Source organism: Talpa europaea (assembly GCF_964194135.1).
Source record: "Talpa europaea genome assembly, chromosome: 10".
Classification (NCBI taxonomy): domain Eukaryota; kingdom Metazoa; phylum Chordata; class Mammalia; order Eulipotyphla; family Talpidae; genus Talpa; species Talpa europaea.
In genome coordinates this window covers 20517559-20534679 of record NC_140077.1, presented here as the reverse complement: position 1 = coordinate 20534679, position 17121 = coordinate 20517559, and the positions used below count along the sequence as shown (strand labels likewise).

Here is a 17121-nt window from a genome sequence, read left to right as displayed (position 1 = left end):
CCCAGCCTCAGCTCCGGCCGCCGCTGCGGCGCGCGCCATGCGCCCCCAGATCCCCCCGGCCCGGCCCGCCGCCCCAGGACCTTTCTGCTGACCGCCCGGCCCCGCGCCCCGACGGCGGGAAGTTGCGGCAGCGACGGTTGCGAGCGCCGGCCGGCCCGGGAGGAGTCCCCGCGGGGACCGCCGCGCCGTGCCCCCCACCCCCGCGCGCCCCGCCGCAGCCGGGCGCCCTCTCACCCCCACCCCCACCGTCCTTCCCTTTTCTCTTCAAGTCCTGAAGTTGAGTTTGAGAGGCGACACGGCGGCGGCGGCCGCGCTGCTCCCGCTCCTCTGCCTCCCCATGGATATGCACTGCAAAGCAGATCCCTTCTCCGCGATGCACCGTGAGTACCGGCGCCCGGCTCCTGCGGCTCCAGGCTCGCGGCCCCTGCCCTGCCCAGCCCCGGCCCGGCCCCGGCCCCGGCCCGCGGCGCTCAGATCCCACCTTGGAGGCCACGCTGGCCTCTCCCAACCCCCCTTTTCGTTCTACCTCTTCCCCTCATGTCTCAGTGTTTCTGAAAGTCTCCAGCTTCCCGCTCCCTCTGTCACCCATACTTCTGCCTCTACCTGCCTTCCTACCTTCCCGGTGCCCGTCACTTACCTTCCTTCCTGCCGCCTGCTCCTTCAGCCTTTGCTCCTCAGCCCCCGGCCCCGGCTCCAGCCACCCTGCTCTCTGGTCACCCTCTTGCCCTGGAGTGCAGCACTGATGGGGAGGCAGTTGGCAGGGTTTTGTGTTGTGTTGTGTTGTGTCTCCTCTGTCTTCTCTCTCTGTTCGGCTCCCCCTCCTCCCTTTCCTCATCTCAACCTGGCTCAAAGTTAGACTGTGATTGTCCAGGAGGAGACACCTAGCGTGGTCAGCTTCAGTTTCAGGACAGTCAGGCTTGTGGGGGGTGGGGTGCCCCCATCTGACCCTCAGCTCCCAGTGTCTGCTGGCCCTACCAGCCCGGCCGAGGCTTCTTGTGGGCTGGTTTGAAATACTTCGTTTCTTTTCTACCTCTCCTTCCCCTTCTCTTTGAGTTGGGGGTCCAGGCTCGGCAGGGCAGAGTGGTCATCTTTGTCCACCTCTCCCTGGTAAATGCTCTAAAAACAAAGAGGGGTTCCAAGGAGAAATCTAAGTCAACAAGACAAGAAGGGGAGGACCCCTGGGCAGGCGACCCCTGGGCAGAGCAAAGCTCCGCTTCCTGTTCTGGAGGCTCCTCGCTGGCCTCTCACTCCCTGGTGATGATGGTCCCGCCGGTGACCTGGCCAGGGATAGGCAAAGAGGCAGAAAATGAGCGAAAAGAACAAAAGGAAGACAAATGCCAAAGGTGGGGAGAAAGGAGAGAGAAATCAAAACAAGGGGAAGGAAATAAGATAAAGACGCCGCAAAGGATGCTGCAGGAAAAGAGGAAGGGGAGAAAATAAATGAAAAAGAGGAAAAGAGGGCTTGCTTTAATGAAATTTGAATTTATCTAATTCATGTTGTATATCTTTAGCCCGGAAAACAATCCTAAGAATTTTTTTTTTACGGGGTTTGCTTAAAAAGATAAGTAAAAAACTTCCTCACTGTAGATTAATAATTAAGGATGATTTGTAACTTTTCATCACAGCAAACTTTTTAGACCTGGCTTGGATCTGTGCTGCAGACAAGAGCGCCAAGGAGGGAGAGCTCTGTTTCTCTCTAACCAAGTATTCAGCTTTGCAGGGGGGAGCTTAAAAAATACTCCTGGGATAAAATACATTTCCCTAAATAATTTTCAAGCACAGAAGATCCCGGCCAGGGGCCTGGGCTGCCGCGGGGCTCCGAAAGCAGAGCCAGGCTGGCTCCTGTCTGGAGAAGCGGAGCCGGACCACGGCCGCCTTCCCGGCCCGGCTTGCGCCCGGCCCGCGCGCCGCTGCGCTCACTCCTCTCCCGGCTTCTGCGGGGGATCCGCCGGCCCCAGCCGTCCTCCGGATGGCACTTTGAAACCCAAAGGGAAGCGAGGAGAGCTGAAGGGAGCCGTTCGGAGGATGGGAGACCATCTCGGCGAGAGCCGGCGCACTGGCGGGCCGACCCGCACGCAGCCGCAGCCGCAGCCCGAGCCCGCGCCGGCGGCGGTGGCGCATTCCAGGCCCGACGCAGCGGCGGCTCCCGGCCCCCAGCCCTGGACGCCAGCGGCGCCCCCTTCCCATCCCCACCCCTTAGATTGGGGCCGAGGGGCCGGGCCCGCAGCCCGGGGAGGCTGAATTATTCATCTTTAATCCGCCCGCAGCTGCCGCCTTTTCATACCGGTAACGCGAGTTCTCCCGGGGCCTAAATTATTAATGGTCAGGCTGGGGCTTGGAGGTGGGGGTGAGGAGCGGGGCTAGAGGTGGGGAGACAGGCTGGATGGGGGGTAAAAGAAAAGGTTCCGGCCTCCACCGACCTCCAGATCAGAGGCTTCTCCCCCAGGGTTTGCCTTGCCTTCCTCTCCGTTCCTGGAGAAGGGACCCGGAAGGAAAGCGGGTGTGCATGTTCCCGCTTTTTCCGAAAGTCGCCTGAGGATAGCAGGGCCGGGGCTGCAGGTTCGGGGCCGTTTGGCCCCGTGGCAGCTGGAACTCGAAGTTCTGGGAATGCAGCTGTGGGTTGATGGCTCCGGGTGCAGCATTTCAAGTGTCCCGCAGGCCAAGGGGAAGGGGGAGGGGGACAGTGCCCTCAGACTTGGCACCTGGTGACCTCCTTTGGTGCCCAGGTTGGTAGCGGGCTCTGGAGCCGGCTTGGAAGCCCAGCGCCCTGCGCCTGGTCAGGACAGCAGACGCCCTGGCGCTGCCATCTCCTGGGCTGCCGCTGACTCCTAAGAGGTCAGGGGGACGGCGAGCTGGCTCTTGCTGGCTGCAAGGGTGCCCTGTAAGCCCTCAGCCCCCCTGGGCAACCTGCACCACACCACCTGGGCTAGGCGGGCCCCAAACCTGGCTGAGCGCTGGAGGAAGAGCTCAGGCGCTGCTGTTCTCTGGATGCTCTCCGCTGCCCCTGAGCTTGCGGCTGCCTCTGGGCCCTACCTCTTCAGCCTCCCCTCTTCCACCTGGCTTTCTCGTACACTAGGGAAGTGAAGGGAAATATGCCTCCCCCAATATCTGAAGATATAAAACATAAAGGAAAGAAAAACTCCCAACCAAAATGCAAAACAAAAACACAGGGAAAGCAGAAGAAAACTGCAAACCTAATTTAAAATAAAAATAAATGCAAGGAAAGAGGTAGGGGGCAGAAGAAGGACTATCAGGGACTTAGCCCCTTCTCTGTGCTTGGAGCCCTTATAGACAGAGTCAGGCAGCCCAGACCCCCCCAAATCACCCACCTCCAAGCCCTCGCCTGCCCTCACGCATCGCTCCCTCTTGCCTGCGGCTCAGGCGGGATCTGGCTGCGTGCTGGGCGCTCCTCTGCCAGGCCTGGCCTGCCTTGTTCCCACTTCTTTCCTGATGCATTCGTCCCCTTGCTGTTTCTTCTCCCCCTTCTCTCTGCTCCCACACCTTGCTTCTCCATTCCTTCCCTCCCTTTTTCCCTTGAATGGTTCTGGTCCACGAGCCCCGCTCTTTCCCTGCTCTCTGTCCAGCGTCCACGTTTCTGCGTCCACAGTAGGGCGGGTTCCCACCCCCGTCTTCCGCGCTGTGGTCAGCGGCGGCCGCCCTTCTCCCGTGAACTCGGGAACAAACCTTTCCACCCTGCCTGCTCCCTTCACACGTCCTGGGCCACGGACCCTGACTAATGGCCGGTCCCTGCTGTGTGTGGGGTGTTGTGTTTTTTTCTTGTCTCTCCCCAGCAGGGCACGGGGGTGTGAATCAGCTCGGGGGGGTGTTTGTGAACGGCCGGCCCCTGCCCGACGTGGTGAGGCAGCGCATCGTGGAGCTGGCCCACCAGGGCGTGCGGCCCTGCGACATCTCTAGGCAGCTGCGGGTCAGCCACGGCTGTGTCAGCAAAATCCTGGGCAGGTGAGGGCCACAGAGCTGCCCCCGGGAGACACCCTGCCTCCTTCCTGGGCCAGTCCTGGGTCTGCAGCCCAAGGACTTGGCGAAAAGTTGAGGACAGCAACGAAAAAGGGAGAGCCCTGACTTGGGGGTGTCTGGAGAGCTGCTCCTTTTGGAGAGGGCACCCGGGTGGTGGGGGGGCAGGAGCAAGGGTGAAGCAGGGTTCACCAGCACCCCCTTCTGCTCCAGGGCAAGGGGGAGAGGCAGTCTAGATTCCAGTCTTAAGCAAGGGGTGTTGCCTCTTCTGGCAGAGTTCACTGGAACTCAGGTGTTGGAGGAACAGGGTGGGGAGTAGTGAGAATGGGTTCCCAAGAGGAGAAAAATCAGCGGGGGGGGGGGGGGGGGGGCAGAAGGCGCTCAGGAGCTCTGTGCCCAGTGGGAAAGGGCTGGAGCTTGTGCCTCCGCCCTGGTCTGACAGGTCTGCCCGTGCTCCTGCCTGAGCACCCCAGGGCCACCTGCTCAGGCGGGTGGTTTGACCCCCTCCCAGGAGGGAACTTCCCCTTTGTCCTCCCCCTTCCCCATCCTCCGCGGTGGCCCGTCCCTTGCCCTGGCCAGGCGCCCTCTGGAAGCCAGCTCAGTCACACCGGGCTTCTCCCTCTGCTGCTGCCTCTGGCGGGAGAGCGGCTCAGCAACTCCAGGGCCTGCAGCCCCCCGCCGCTGCCGCTGCCGCTGCGCCCCTCGCTGACCCCGCCGGCCTTCCCGGCGCAGGTACTACGAGACTGGCAGCATCAAGCCTGGAGTGATAGGAGGCTCCAAGCCCAAAGTAGCGACGCCCAAAGTGGTGGACAAGATTGCCGAATACAAGCGACAGAACCCGACCATGTTTGCCTGGGAGATCCGAGACCGGCTCCTGGCAGAGGGCATCTGTGACAACGACACGGTGCCCAGCGTCTCTTCCATCAACAGGTGAGCGTGCTGCCTGGTCTGCAGGGCAGCTCTCGGGTCCCCAGCTCGTGGCCAGGAGGGTTTCTCGGCACCGGTGGGTCTCAGTTCTTTCTCTACCCTCTACCCTTCCTCCCCCGCCCCATCCGAAATCCTTTGGGCAGGGAGCAGCATAGAGCTAGACAGACAGACAGGGCAGACTCCAGCTTGGGCCTGGGTATTCCCTGCCAGGCTTCTCCCGGCAGCATCCTGGAAATGAATCCAAGTGTTTGTGGTAATTAAGACTCCAAGATTACGCGCCTCGGTATCTAGAGACAATCACAGCCCACAGCCGAAGCCTTTCAAATGACCAGTGTCTATTCACTGCCTCCAAACAGACTTCCCTTTCTAAAGGCATGCTCGCTTCCCTAGGGGCAACCCCTCATCCTGGCTTCTCCACCAACCTGCCAACTCCCACAAAGCTGGCCTCCCAGGAGCCCAGGCTTGCTGGCCAGTGCTGTGCGAATTTCCGGCCTATATGCATGGGTGTCCAGGCCTGTAGAGCCACCAGCAGCCAGCAGCTGGCAGGGAGCTAGGGAGCCGGACAAGAAAAGGGATGCCAGGCAGGGAGGTACAACTCATGGACCTGAGACTAAACCTCAGGTGATGCCGCCAAACTCCTCTGCTGCCTGTGTCCAGACCTGAGTCGGCACTGACAACAGGTCCAGCACATGGGGTATGACACAGGCTGGAGTCAGCTTGGCACAGAGTAGCACAAAATTCCTAAGTGTGCTCTCTGGAAGTATACATGAGCACACTCCATGTAGGCAGTGGGCGTGCTCCTCTGCGATGGGAACAGCACATAAACACCACAGTAGGACACAGGACCCCAGGCTGGCTTCCCCATCACAGAACTGTACAGCCCAGTGTGAGTTCCAGAGAGCCTTAGCTAGTCTTTCACACCCTGTCCCCCCATTTAAGGCAAACCCTCAAATGAGAAGAGGGCTGAAGGTTTCCTACCTTTGTTATTCTCTCCACTCTTCATAGGCTCATTAAGGACAACTAAGAATTCAGATGGTGCTTTTTTCTGAAACTGGCATCATGTGTCAGGGTTTGGTTTTTTTTTTTTTAATTTTTTTTTAGTATTTTGCAAATGATGTGGAATTATCCCAAATCATCCTGAAAACAGCAGGTAAAATTAGCTGGTAGAATGTACCTTGGCTAAAGAAGATTCCCTCTGCCACACTCGTGCTGTAACGTACTGCAAGGCGACCCCAGAAATTATCCCAGTGTGTGCCATCTGTATTAAAATGGTTATTCAGTTATGAACAGGGTAACATAATACTGATCAGCTAATTATACACCCTCCGAAAACCCTCCAGCTCCCTGGGCCTGGCTCAGCCAGATATTGAAAGCATAGTGATTTGACATTCAGACACCTACTGAAGGAGCAGGAGAAAGATGCAGGGTTATTTGGAAGAGGAAAGAGTCTTTTGCATTTAAAAGCCAGCCTGAGAAGCTGGGAAAGCTTTGGGGCAGGAGTGCTGGTGAGCACTGGGTAGGGGGCAAACTATTGTTTTCTGAGTCATTCAGGGATATGGACTCTGCTGGCTGCTGGTCCTGAGAGTGAGTTAGAACTGAGGTCTTGGGAGGACAGCAGGCTGGCTGAGGAGTAACGGTGCTGGGACTGGGTGCTGGAGTTCTGCAGAGTGATCCCAAGAAATGCTGTTGTAGGTGAAAAAATAGGAAAAGAAAATAAGGTCTATGTGTATGTATGCATGATCAAGTCATTTGCTTCCCTTGATGGGTGGGGTATTAGAACGATCCATGTGGTGGCTTCACCCCTAGCCCAGCACCCTGTCTAGCATCCTGTGTCTCCTTCTTTCCCTATATATACCCCTCATTGCCTGAGATGTTTTTGGAAACTGGCTATGCAAACATTAGGATTGTTTTCATCCAAAAAAGTCACAGAAAGCAGGAGGCAGGCAACCCAAGCACAAGCTTAAGAAGCCTTGAGCTGCACCCACCAGAATTGGAGGAATGTAGGGAAATGACCCCTGAGTGGGATGAGAGTGGGAGAGAGTAAACCTCAGCTTGACAGCTCTGACAGTTGCAGAATCTGCTCAACTTGAAAGAGCAGGAAGGCTTCCTTTGGGTGTGGAGAAATAGCCATCTGTGGGCAGGTGTTACTGGAGATGGAGATGGAGTGGGAGGAGAGGAACAGGGAGGCCTGGGCAGCTTGGGCAGTCTGCCCCAGCTCTGCAGGCCCGCTTTCTGGCTTGCTTTGTCAACGAGGAGCAGCCAGGATTTTCTTGATTGCGCTTTGAGACTGAAACCTAGCATGTTCTTATTTTGGAAAAAATTCCAGGGGCTTCCCTGTCTGCTGCTGAGTTGGGGTGGGGGGCGGGGGCGGGGGTTGCATCTGGGCACCATGCCCTTCGCTTCATGCCTGTAGGTGCTTTGCTCTGAAGGGGAACATTTGTCTGAGATGCCTTGTCTCACCCTAAAGTCTGATAAAGACGGGATGTTTCTGCTGGTGCTTGGTGATGTCAGAAACTTTGCAAATTCTCACTCGCTATAGGAAGAGCTTGGAGGTTTTCCTCTGTGCAGAAAGCAAGGTGCACTGGGGCGATGGGCAGTTCTTGAGTTTAGAACTTTATTGCTGGTGAAGTGCCCACTTGTGTTGGATTACTTATAATGGTCATGAGTAATGGTGTATGTGTGTGTGGTGGGGCGGGGGTAGCTGGCAAGAAAGAAAGTCCAAATGTGCTTACCTACCTTAGCCAAATCAGAAGGTTTTTCAGCTTCTCCCCAAAACAGATGCTGTGGACGCACTTTGAAATATGCTGTCATGGTTATAAACTAAATTGCTTTTCATGCTTTAAAACTGGTTTGGTTTTCTCTGATCCTGTCGCGATAAAAGCTTGGACATCCAACACACACTTTCCTTTGGCAAATCCTCATAGAAATACCTCTGAGCTAAGAGAGTTGGTTAGGGAGGCCCTCAGAGTTTTTCCCCTTCCCCACTTGCCTCCTGAGACCACTGTCAAAAATCTGGATTGCTTAGCGTGTGCTGTCTGACTCATTCTCCATATTGGGTTACTGATTGCTAAGCATGGACTGGCCAGCTCCTTGGCTTGCACACCATCTATGTAGAAGGCGAGTGTTTATAAACAGGTGACTTGAGAAGGAAACTTAGTGTGGGAAATGACTGGGCGGAGGAGAGATGAAGGGAGAGCCATGCCCCAGAAAGGCAGGACATGTCATCTAGTTATATGGCTGAGCAATTGACTAGCAGGAGAAGTTTCCTGATTATATGCCCAAATCTCTGGGTTTGTCTATTGCCTTGGGCAGGGAATACAGCTCCCCTGGAAGAGTGGACATACACTCCAGAGAGTCTTGGGTTGCTAAAGATTCCCTAAGGGTGCTGTTTTGGAATGAGCTGGCAATAAGTCCATGACTCTTAACTTTTGCAGCCTGCCCTGCACTCTTTGGGCACTCCTGCCCCAAGATCTTCAGAGTGGACTCTTCAGAGTCAATTTCTCCCTGATCAGGTGCTTCCTGCACTCTCATTGAGCCTATTTGGCTCTAAGTGAGCACACTCATTCTCCTGGCGAAGCCACACTGACTTCACGAAGGTTACAGCCCCCGTGCTGTGTTAAAGAATACATCCTGTGCCACGTGCAGGTCTTCGTTCGTCACCAGAGGTCTGGCAGTGGGGTGGCACTGGTCTACCAGCTGTTCATGCAATGTCCTTTCCATGACACTTAGCCAAGCTGGAGTCAGCAGCTCCCTGTCTGAAAGTTAGGTTCTAGAACACTGCACATTGGACTGTTGGTCCTGGCTCGCCATGAAAGCAGGCCAGAGGGGCGACATTGCCTGCCACATCTCCATCCCCTGGCACTTGTTTGGTGGTCGGGACTGCTGGACTCACAGCAAAGAGCCAAGGCCAGTTGGTGGTCTAAGAAGATGTCTTCCCATAGAGGAATGGGAGCAATAAAGACAGAGAACTTGCCTTCTGTGGCCCTGGGCCTCGTAGGCCAGGTCACAAGTAGCATACCAGCATGCCATTTTCTGAAAAGTCTTGCTTCCCTGTCCTCTCAGAGGGTCACTTGCTGCCAAGGTTACCCATCACTAGAACTCCATGTGAAATAGGCGTGACTGTTGGTTTTCTTATAACTTAAAATGAGCTGGAGTTGTCTGCCTGGAAGCCCATTTTTGTTCCCTAAGTTATTTTAGATAGGCCATCTTGGCCAGCAGTCCTGTTGGTCTGTTTCCTTGTTGGTTGGCTCAGGTTGACCGTCAGGTGAAAACAGTGTTGGCTTGGTTACCCTGAGTTCTTCGCTTAGCTGGCAACTCTTGAGAAGAGGAAGACAGGAGAGGTTGTCCCTAATGAAAGCTCCAGTGTGCCCCAAGATGTGCAGTTTTGAAGGGTGATGCAAAGAAGAAAAAGAGGGAGACCTTAAATAAATGAATGAATGAATGAATAAATAAACAGTGTCCCAACTCCTCTGAGAACTCAATAAAACAATCCCATCAAATATGAAGAGACATAAATCTTGTGTCTGCGCAGGTAACCTACTCGATTGCTTTTATTATCGCTCAGGCTGCCTCCATTTATTACCGGCCATAGCCTGGGCAAAGGAGGTTGCGTGGAGGGTGGTCTCCAGTGCAATCCTACACCCCGAGAGGCAACAATCAACCCATACAGCCAGGGATTTCGATGGGAGCTCAGAAGGGGCCCATCTGTCTGCATGAAAACCAATCAATAACTCTGTAACCAGAGCCCTTGTCACAGGGAAATGGACAACACAACAGTTCAATACAGGGGCCACAGGGGGAATTAGCCAAGTGGAGATGGGGCCAGGCATGAGCAGCCCCTAGAGAAGGGACGCGGGGTGCCTGGAGAAGGAAATGCTGGGGAGGGAGCAGGCATGTGGCCCAGGAGGGCATGGCTTTGTGTGCCTATAGGCACAAGGGGTGGGGGTTACTATGCAAAGTAGATTCAGAGGATGAGAGGCATTGTTGGAAGTTGGGGTGACAGGAACAGTTGGGAAATGGCTTGTCCTGCTACACATGAGATATGCTATTGTATATGTGATGATGTGTGTTCACGGACAAGAACACTACAGTTTTTGGAGAGAGCGCAGCTCTCATAGTAACTGGTGCAGGAGACAAATCAACCCTCTCCTCCCCTTTCAAGAACACGAGCCTCAAAGAGGGGCTCCTTATGAGCCCTCAAGGGGTGCAGCTTCCCGGTCTTCTCAGCAAGACTGACGAAGAAACACCTCAAGCCAGGGGCTCCACCGTGTGCGTGCAGCTTCCCAGACCCTCAGCTCTAGCTACTCTGCAACGTTTTCCCATAATGCTCAGGTCTGTCCTTTGCCCTCCTTGTTTCTGCCTGGAGTTGGGGCTCTTACATTAAGAGGAAACTGTGGTGGGAAGAATTCCTTTTCCACGTCCCCTTCCTTGGAAGAATGCAGGAAAAGTTGCTGGCCTGGCTTGCCAACTCCCTGCTTCCGGCAGGCTCTTCTCATAATACGACCTGCACCCCCACTCCACCCCGCCCCAGGCCAGGTGTCCAGAGTGCAGATTCTAGCAGGGGAAGCGGCCAAGGTGCAGTACACCCGTGCAGCCCCCCAGCCCCAGGGTGAGTCTAGACAGAGAGAAGGGCTCCCACAGACTGGTGGAATGGGAAACAGGGTTTCATCAGCAGGCCCCAAATAACAAGTCAAGTAGAAAACCACCTGGGGCTTCTCCATCTACCACTAAGCTCGTGGGTTGACATGTTTTTCTCCTGTTAAGCAGGTGAGTTGTGTGTGCTCAGCACATGTGCTCTGAAGGTGCGGCTGGAATATATTCATGATGGTTTGTAGGCATAGAGCTTGTGCCTTTGCTGTGTAGGGACTTGTGTGGGTGTGCGAGCTTGCCTTGGTGCTCTTAGGTGCTTCTGAGCAAGCAGAGGAAAGAGAGAAAGGCCCACAGGGTGCGACCTGCAGTCACAGACACCAGCTGGATGCCTAGTTCTTGGGCCCCGCAGGTCAATCAGTGAGGCCGCCGCTGGCCCGGGGGGAAAGTGGCAGCAGTCTGAGGACCAGGCTGGAGAGTCCTCACTCGTAATTCAGGCAAGAGGGACCAAAGTTTCCTTCAGTTTTTATTTGCATGTAACACTCCTCAGGGCAGTCAGCCCCTGTAGAAAGGTCTTTGCTGCAACAACGCTGGCTTGTGACGAAGAACTGCCCATTGTGCTTCCGTACTTGAGTCCCACCTGCTCAGTTGGCGGGACCAGCCTGGGGCTGATGGCATACGCAGCCAAAAGATGCTTTTCCCAGTGCTCCCCCCAACCCCAGCCAGTTAGAGTCACCAGACAGCGCCCACCAAGGCACCTGCCCTTCCTGCATCAGGAGGCACCACAGTGGCACTGGCACACAGTCCCTGGCAGAGCTTTCCCAAGGACCAGGCCCAGGCCCAGCCTCCCAATCTTTCGCCCACAATCTCGGTGCTGGGGAAAGAAGGTAGAAGCTGTGAGAAACACATAGCTGGGAACTGGGGAAGGATTGGAGCCTGGGGGGCCATGAAGGCAGGGGGTGGGGGTTGTGGGGGCATCCTCAGGAAAGCTGGACGTCAGGTTGACGTTGGGAGAGAGGGAAACAAGAGGAGAAAGACCCGGAGTGGAGGAGAAGGAGCAAGCGTTCCTTGTAGACCCTGGGAGCTCTTGGGTGGGAGAGGGAGGGGTACAGAGGGAGCCGGGGAGACGGGAGGGTCACAGCACCGGCTTCTCTGCTTGCTTAACCTCACAACCACAAAAATAACTGGACTCTTCTTGTTTCTTGAGAGAGAATATGACAAGGAGATGTTTCGTGTGTGTGAGGAGAGAAAGAACAGAGATTCTAGAGAAACAGCATTCTAGGGAGGTCAGGTGTGTTGCGGGGTGGGGAGGGGTGCAGTGCTTTCAAAGCAAGACCGCGAAGTGTGTTCGTGAGGAGCAGTGATGGAGGTGCCGGGTGGCCCAGACTGGGTCTGGGGGCTCACAGCACAGATGTCCTGGGGCCGCTGCGGGGAAGGTCAGCAGGAGGCAGTGTGGGGGACGAGACGGTGGCGTGAGCTGGAACACACAGGTCCGGCTTGGAAGCAGTAAGATGTGCTCTTAAAAACCCCTGTGCTGGCCAGATAAAACACATCTTCGGGCCTGATTCTGTTCATGGGCCAGTGGTCTGCAACCAGACATGACTTATCTTTCTGCTCAGACCAGAGCAGTAGCCTCAGTGCAAGTTCAGGGGATGAGAAGTTTCCGATGCTCGTAGTCCAGAAGCCCGGGGTGGGGGGGTGGGGGGTGGCAAAGAGGGTGCGCTCTACAGCGAGGGATGACGAGAGTGAGATGCAAGGGGCGGACAACAGAATGAGGACTGGAGAGTGAGGAAGGTGGTGATGGGGTTCGGAGGTAAAGGGGGGAGGTGTTGGATTGGCAGAGCTGGCGCAGCCTGGGCAGGTCGTTCAGGAGAGTGCAGAGCAGGGAGCCACAGACATTTGGCAATGGGGCATTGCTCCTGCTCCTCTGGCCTGAGGGCCTTTGGTAGCCCTGCAAGGTCTGGGGGTGTTGGACGGAGCTAGAGCTCTGGGCAACTGGTCGACCAGGCTGGTGGGTGCCTGAAGAGACTCAGAAGGTGGGAAAGGGGAGAGGGGGGCAGCCAAGGGGAGAAAGGTGACAGAGTGAAGGGAGTGGTGTGGGAAGGGAAGTTAGGGACCCAGAGTTCATGGCCCTGGGCAGCACACTGTCAGGCAGCTTGGCAGTGGCTCTGGGCTGCTGCAGTGCCGTGGGCTCCAGTATGCTCCCTGGCAGAAGAGACCGAGAGGCAGGGGAGGACTCCCCTGCTTCCTGGATTTTGCAGATGAGAGCGCCCCCTCCCAGGAGCCCCTGGCCACTTTGCCTGGACTTCCTCTGCCAGCCGCCAGCCCTGCCTGAACCTCTCTGCAGTGAGCTCCTCTGCAGCAATGCAGGAACAAAGGAGCCAGAGGACACGGAGGCGACTCCTGGCAGCAGGGGGGAGAAAGGGCTCCTGTGAGACAGGGCAGCAGGCGGATGGAGGGACTGGACCTACCTCGTGGGCATAGTAAGGTCAAGAAATCAGGGAGGAGGGACTCGAGAGGGCTAGTGAGGGCAGGAGGGTGGGCAGGGAGCACAGCGGTGGTTCCCAGCTTGAACAAGTGGGGGCGGGCAGACACTGGGGGCCCGGGGCCTGATGCCCCCTCCTGGCCCCAGGGTCTCTGCTGAGCTGGTGAAAGGAACCAGGAGCCTTGTAGGCAGCACCTGACCTGACAGGCTGCAGAGGTGGTCAGAGAGGAGACCCCCATCCCACCCCTTATCCTGTGACCTTTTGTCCTAATTCGAGAGCATACGATGGTACCTGCATGTGTCATACCAGGAGGAACTGGTGACTGTGTGTTGGGGGCTTTGGTTTTGGAAAGAGCATGTGGGCTCGTGGAGTCGAGTATTCAAGCCCTGGGAGGCTGTCTAAATGGTGCCCTGGCATACCAGGGAGCTCTTAAAAGAAGTCAGTCTTGTTGAACAGGGCACTGGTGGTTTCCCGTTCAGCGGGTTTCCGGCTGTAGCGAATGTGTGGTTCCAGAAAGAAGTCCTGCCATCTCTTGGCATGTTTGGCATGTTGGCAGGCTTTGTCCGGAGAGCATGGGGTTGAATGGACAGTAGCGGTCCTCATGGGTTGATGAGTGGGGAAGCCTGTCAGGAACACAAAGGGCCCCGGCACGTTTTGCCTGTGTGCATGCACGTGTGCATTTGCCCTGGTAGAGGTAATGGCGTGGAGAGTGTAGAACAGACTGGCGGGTGTGCGTGAGGCACTGCTAGGGGAACTGGTAGCTGTTGCTTGTTTTGTGTCTGCTGAGATCCTCAAAGGCACTATGCCTGTAGGTAGGGACAAAGGTCGAGCTATTTATCTCCCTTTATCATCTGTGGAGAGGATGCCCCCCTCCCTCCTCCCTCCCTTACCCTTTCTCTCTATCTCTCCATCACTTAGGTTAGCTGGCTTGGGTTAGGAGGCCAATCTCAGTAGCCTCTAATTGAAGGGTGAAAAGAATTTGATAAGATAAGGAAGGCCATCCTCCCGGCAGAGGTTTCATGTTCTGCTGCTCTGCATCCCTGGGGAGCTGGCACCAGGGTGGGCAGCCTTCCCACTGGCTGTGGCTGCCTGGCCTCTGGGAGAGCCAAGGAGATGAGTGCTGCCGGGGTCAAGACTTGGGCTCCTCCCTTTAGCCACCATGGGCTCGGGAGGGCAGATCTAATTGTAAATAGCATTAAAGTTGTAAATAGCATTAAAAAGTTCAGAGGAGAAGAAAACGGAGGTAAAGGAAATAATAAAAGGCAGAGCACTAAATCTCAAATAGGAGTGTGCATACAAAGACACAAAACAATTGCACCAAATCTCCAGGTAGAAAGAAGATGGGAGAAGACAGAGAGAAGTGACAGGCAGATGTGACTGCACCGAGCAGCCCCTGCCAGAGCCTGGCTTTTGGCCACAGAAATGGACCAGATGTTTGTGCTTTCAGTAGGGAAGAGGCTCTAAAGTCTTTCAGCCAGTCTGTGGGGCTGAGCGCTCGGCTCTTTGCAGAGGGTGGAGCCGGGTTCTGGCCCAGCTCCTCCTAGAAACAGTATTCACCCTCACCCATCCGCTGCCCCCTCCTGCCCCAGCACACACGCTTCCCTTCCCTACCCTCTCTTTCCCTTAACTTGGCTCTGGGGATCAGATAGTTCCTGGCTGCAGGGCGACAGCCTGGGCGGCCAGTACAGACTCCTTAGCAGATGACCTCCTAGGGCAGGTACAAAAAAAGTTGGGCAAAATTCATTTCATGGCCAGCGAGTGCTTAGAAAAGGCGATCCCAGCATACGAATGTGATAAATGTTAACTGAGCATTAATCGCATTAAAGAGGGCCCTATAAACTTTTCATTTCTAATTAAATCCGTCCAGTGATGCTGCCCAAGCGAGTACTCTGGGCCTTTGTTTATGTGGAAAATTAAAATGCAAATACAATGGGATTTATTTCCAGGAGTGAAGTGATGGGCTGGCCCTTCTGGCTACTGGTCTTCAGGCTTGTCAGGCCAGGTAACTGCTTCTTTGGGAGTGCCATCCCCCTTGGGACACATTTTGGTGTGAAAGGAGAGGCCAGTGTTCAAGGTCAAATAGAGTGAGAAATGAGAAGATATGAGATGTTCCGGAGAAGGAGAAAAAGGCAGTAGATGACCCAGAAGCAGAGGCTTGTCCTGCTTGATTTCCATGCTTCTCATCCAACTCACACCTCTAGGAGAAGAGACACCCCAAATCTTGCTTGTGAATAATGTCAGCGTGAGCCTCCTCTGCAGCTTAGGGAGGGAGGGTGTGCGTGGGAGGGAGGGCTGGCAGGAAGCAGCCCTGCCAGGCGTGTGGATCTGCCCCTGAAAGAACTGAGTGTTCAGCAGCAGGGAGGGCGGGAGCCCAGATTTATCTCCAGCAGGTCAAGGGTCGGCTGCTGTCCACATCATGGTTTCACTGGGCTCTTGGTGCCAGTGCCAAGCGGCATTGACACAGGGCAGTGGAGCATAGAGGCACAGATGAGACGCCCTGCAAGCGTGCCTGCATGCACGCAGCCTTCTTGCACGTAAGGCGAGCCGGTTCCTCCTAAGAATTGACAAATGTCCCTTGCAAGGAGTCCTTTAGTGCCATGATCTCTTTGATAAGAGTGGTCACCCTAAATACCATTGAATGGAACAATCTAAGTTCCTATTTACAGGGACATAAATTGAGTAGAGGAAAAATCACTTGAAAGATCACCGTGTTTCTCTACGGACAAGGAAGTTGTAAATAGTATGAAAAAGTTCAGAGGAGAAGAAAATGGAGGGAAGGGAAATAATAAAAGGCAGAGCACTAAATCTCAAATAGGGGTGCACATACAAAGACACAAAACAATTGCACCAAGCTTTGCAAAATCTGCAGCGAGGACTGGTGCTGCTGAGAGATCGCCAAGCACGCAGGTAGCGAGGTGCCCGGAGGGTGGAGCGGCAGTGCAGGTGAGGGGGTGGACTGGTATGATGTGGGCTTTCTGTGCTGGACACTGGACTGATGTCTTGGCTCCACCACGCAGAGACCTGATTGGTGTTCTGTAGATAGCCAAGGAGACAGCCTTACGAGGTTTTCAAAGGTCTTTAAGCACATGAGTCTCCTGTGGGTTGGATCCATGTTCTAATGGATCTCCAAGGCAGCAACCCATTCCTGGAACAGAGTCTGCTTGACTAGTTTTGTCAAATAGCTGCTACCCCTGTCCTCTTTAGATTGCTTTATTCAGGGTTCTTCTTTTCCTCTTTAGTGTTCACTTATGTCTCTAGGAAATGCAAAAGCACTTGCTGACAAACAGGTTAATGACTGTGGTGACTCCCAAACATCTGGATGAAAACCAAAACCTCTAGTCAATCATCTGTAAGCGTTGTTAATATGATGCCAAATATCTGGCAGTTTAGAAATGTCTGCACACAATTGATGGAATTCCTTAGTTTTTATCCAGACAGAGCACCAGCACTGGTTTTCATTTTCTAAGTTTTTCATTTCACTAGGAAATATCCATTTCCAAAGGACAATGTCCTAGGAAACAACTCAGTTGGAAAGCATCTTTGGTGCATTGGGGCCTGGATTCTGGTTTGAAGGGAGGCTGGACTTGGTTCTAAAGTCAAGTGGAAACCTGGTGGTTAGAGCATCTGGCATCTGATGGAGCACAGCTGATGGACACATTCCCCTGAGGTTGCTCAGGAGGGAAAATCACTCTCTCAATAAGTGTAAGCTGCTGTTAGACCTGGCTTCCCTGAAGGGATCCACTTTACCATCTTTTTTTTTAATGAGATTTTTTTTTTGTTTATTTATACATACAAGAGCTGGGGTACAGGCCAGAGGTGCGGAGGTGAGAGGATTCACTAGAGACAGAGCGGGGAGCAGAACAGGCAGATGTACTGAAATACACTGCTGAGGGGAGCAGCGGGTGAGGCAGGAGAGGTCTGCTGCACCATGTGGATAGCTCCCTGGCCGGGGAATGGAACTCATGCTGCAGTGGCTGCAGACAGCTTCATAGGTTGCGTCTCAACCCCTTGCGCCACCAGGGAGGCCCCCACTTTACCATCTTAAGGGAGACAATCAGAGTTCTTAATTGATATGGTTTTTCATCCACTTATTGTTTCATTCATTCATAAAACCGGGGTTAAGCACCTACTATGTGTTAGGCAGTTTATG

At 54.7% G+C, this 17121-nt stretch overlaps 1 protein-coding gene across 9 annotated transcripts in view; it reads left to right on the top strand.

Annotated features, from left to right (window-relative positions):
* Window positions 1-274: 274 nt before the first annotated feature.
* PAX2 (paired box 2) overlaps window positions 275-17121 on the top strand; it is a gene marked incomplete at both ends in the record, with an annotated part of 76368 nt that continues 59521 nt past the window's right edge. For 3 of the 9 annotated variants that reach the window (XM_084245003.1, XM_084245002.1, XM_084245005.1), the window contains 3 exons: window positions 275-380; window positions 3792-3960; window positions 4705-4902. In XM_084245003.1, the coding sequence (XP_084101129.1) occupies window positions 338-380; window positions 3792-3960; window positions 4705-4902 (410 nt within the window). The remainder of the gene's footprint in view (window positions 381-3791; window positions 3961-4704; window positions 4903-17121) is intronic. The other 6 variants (XM_084245004.1, XM_084245006.1, XM_084245000.1 and 3 more) reach the window with 3 other exon arrangements.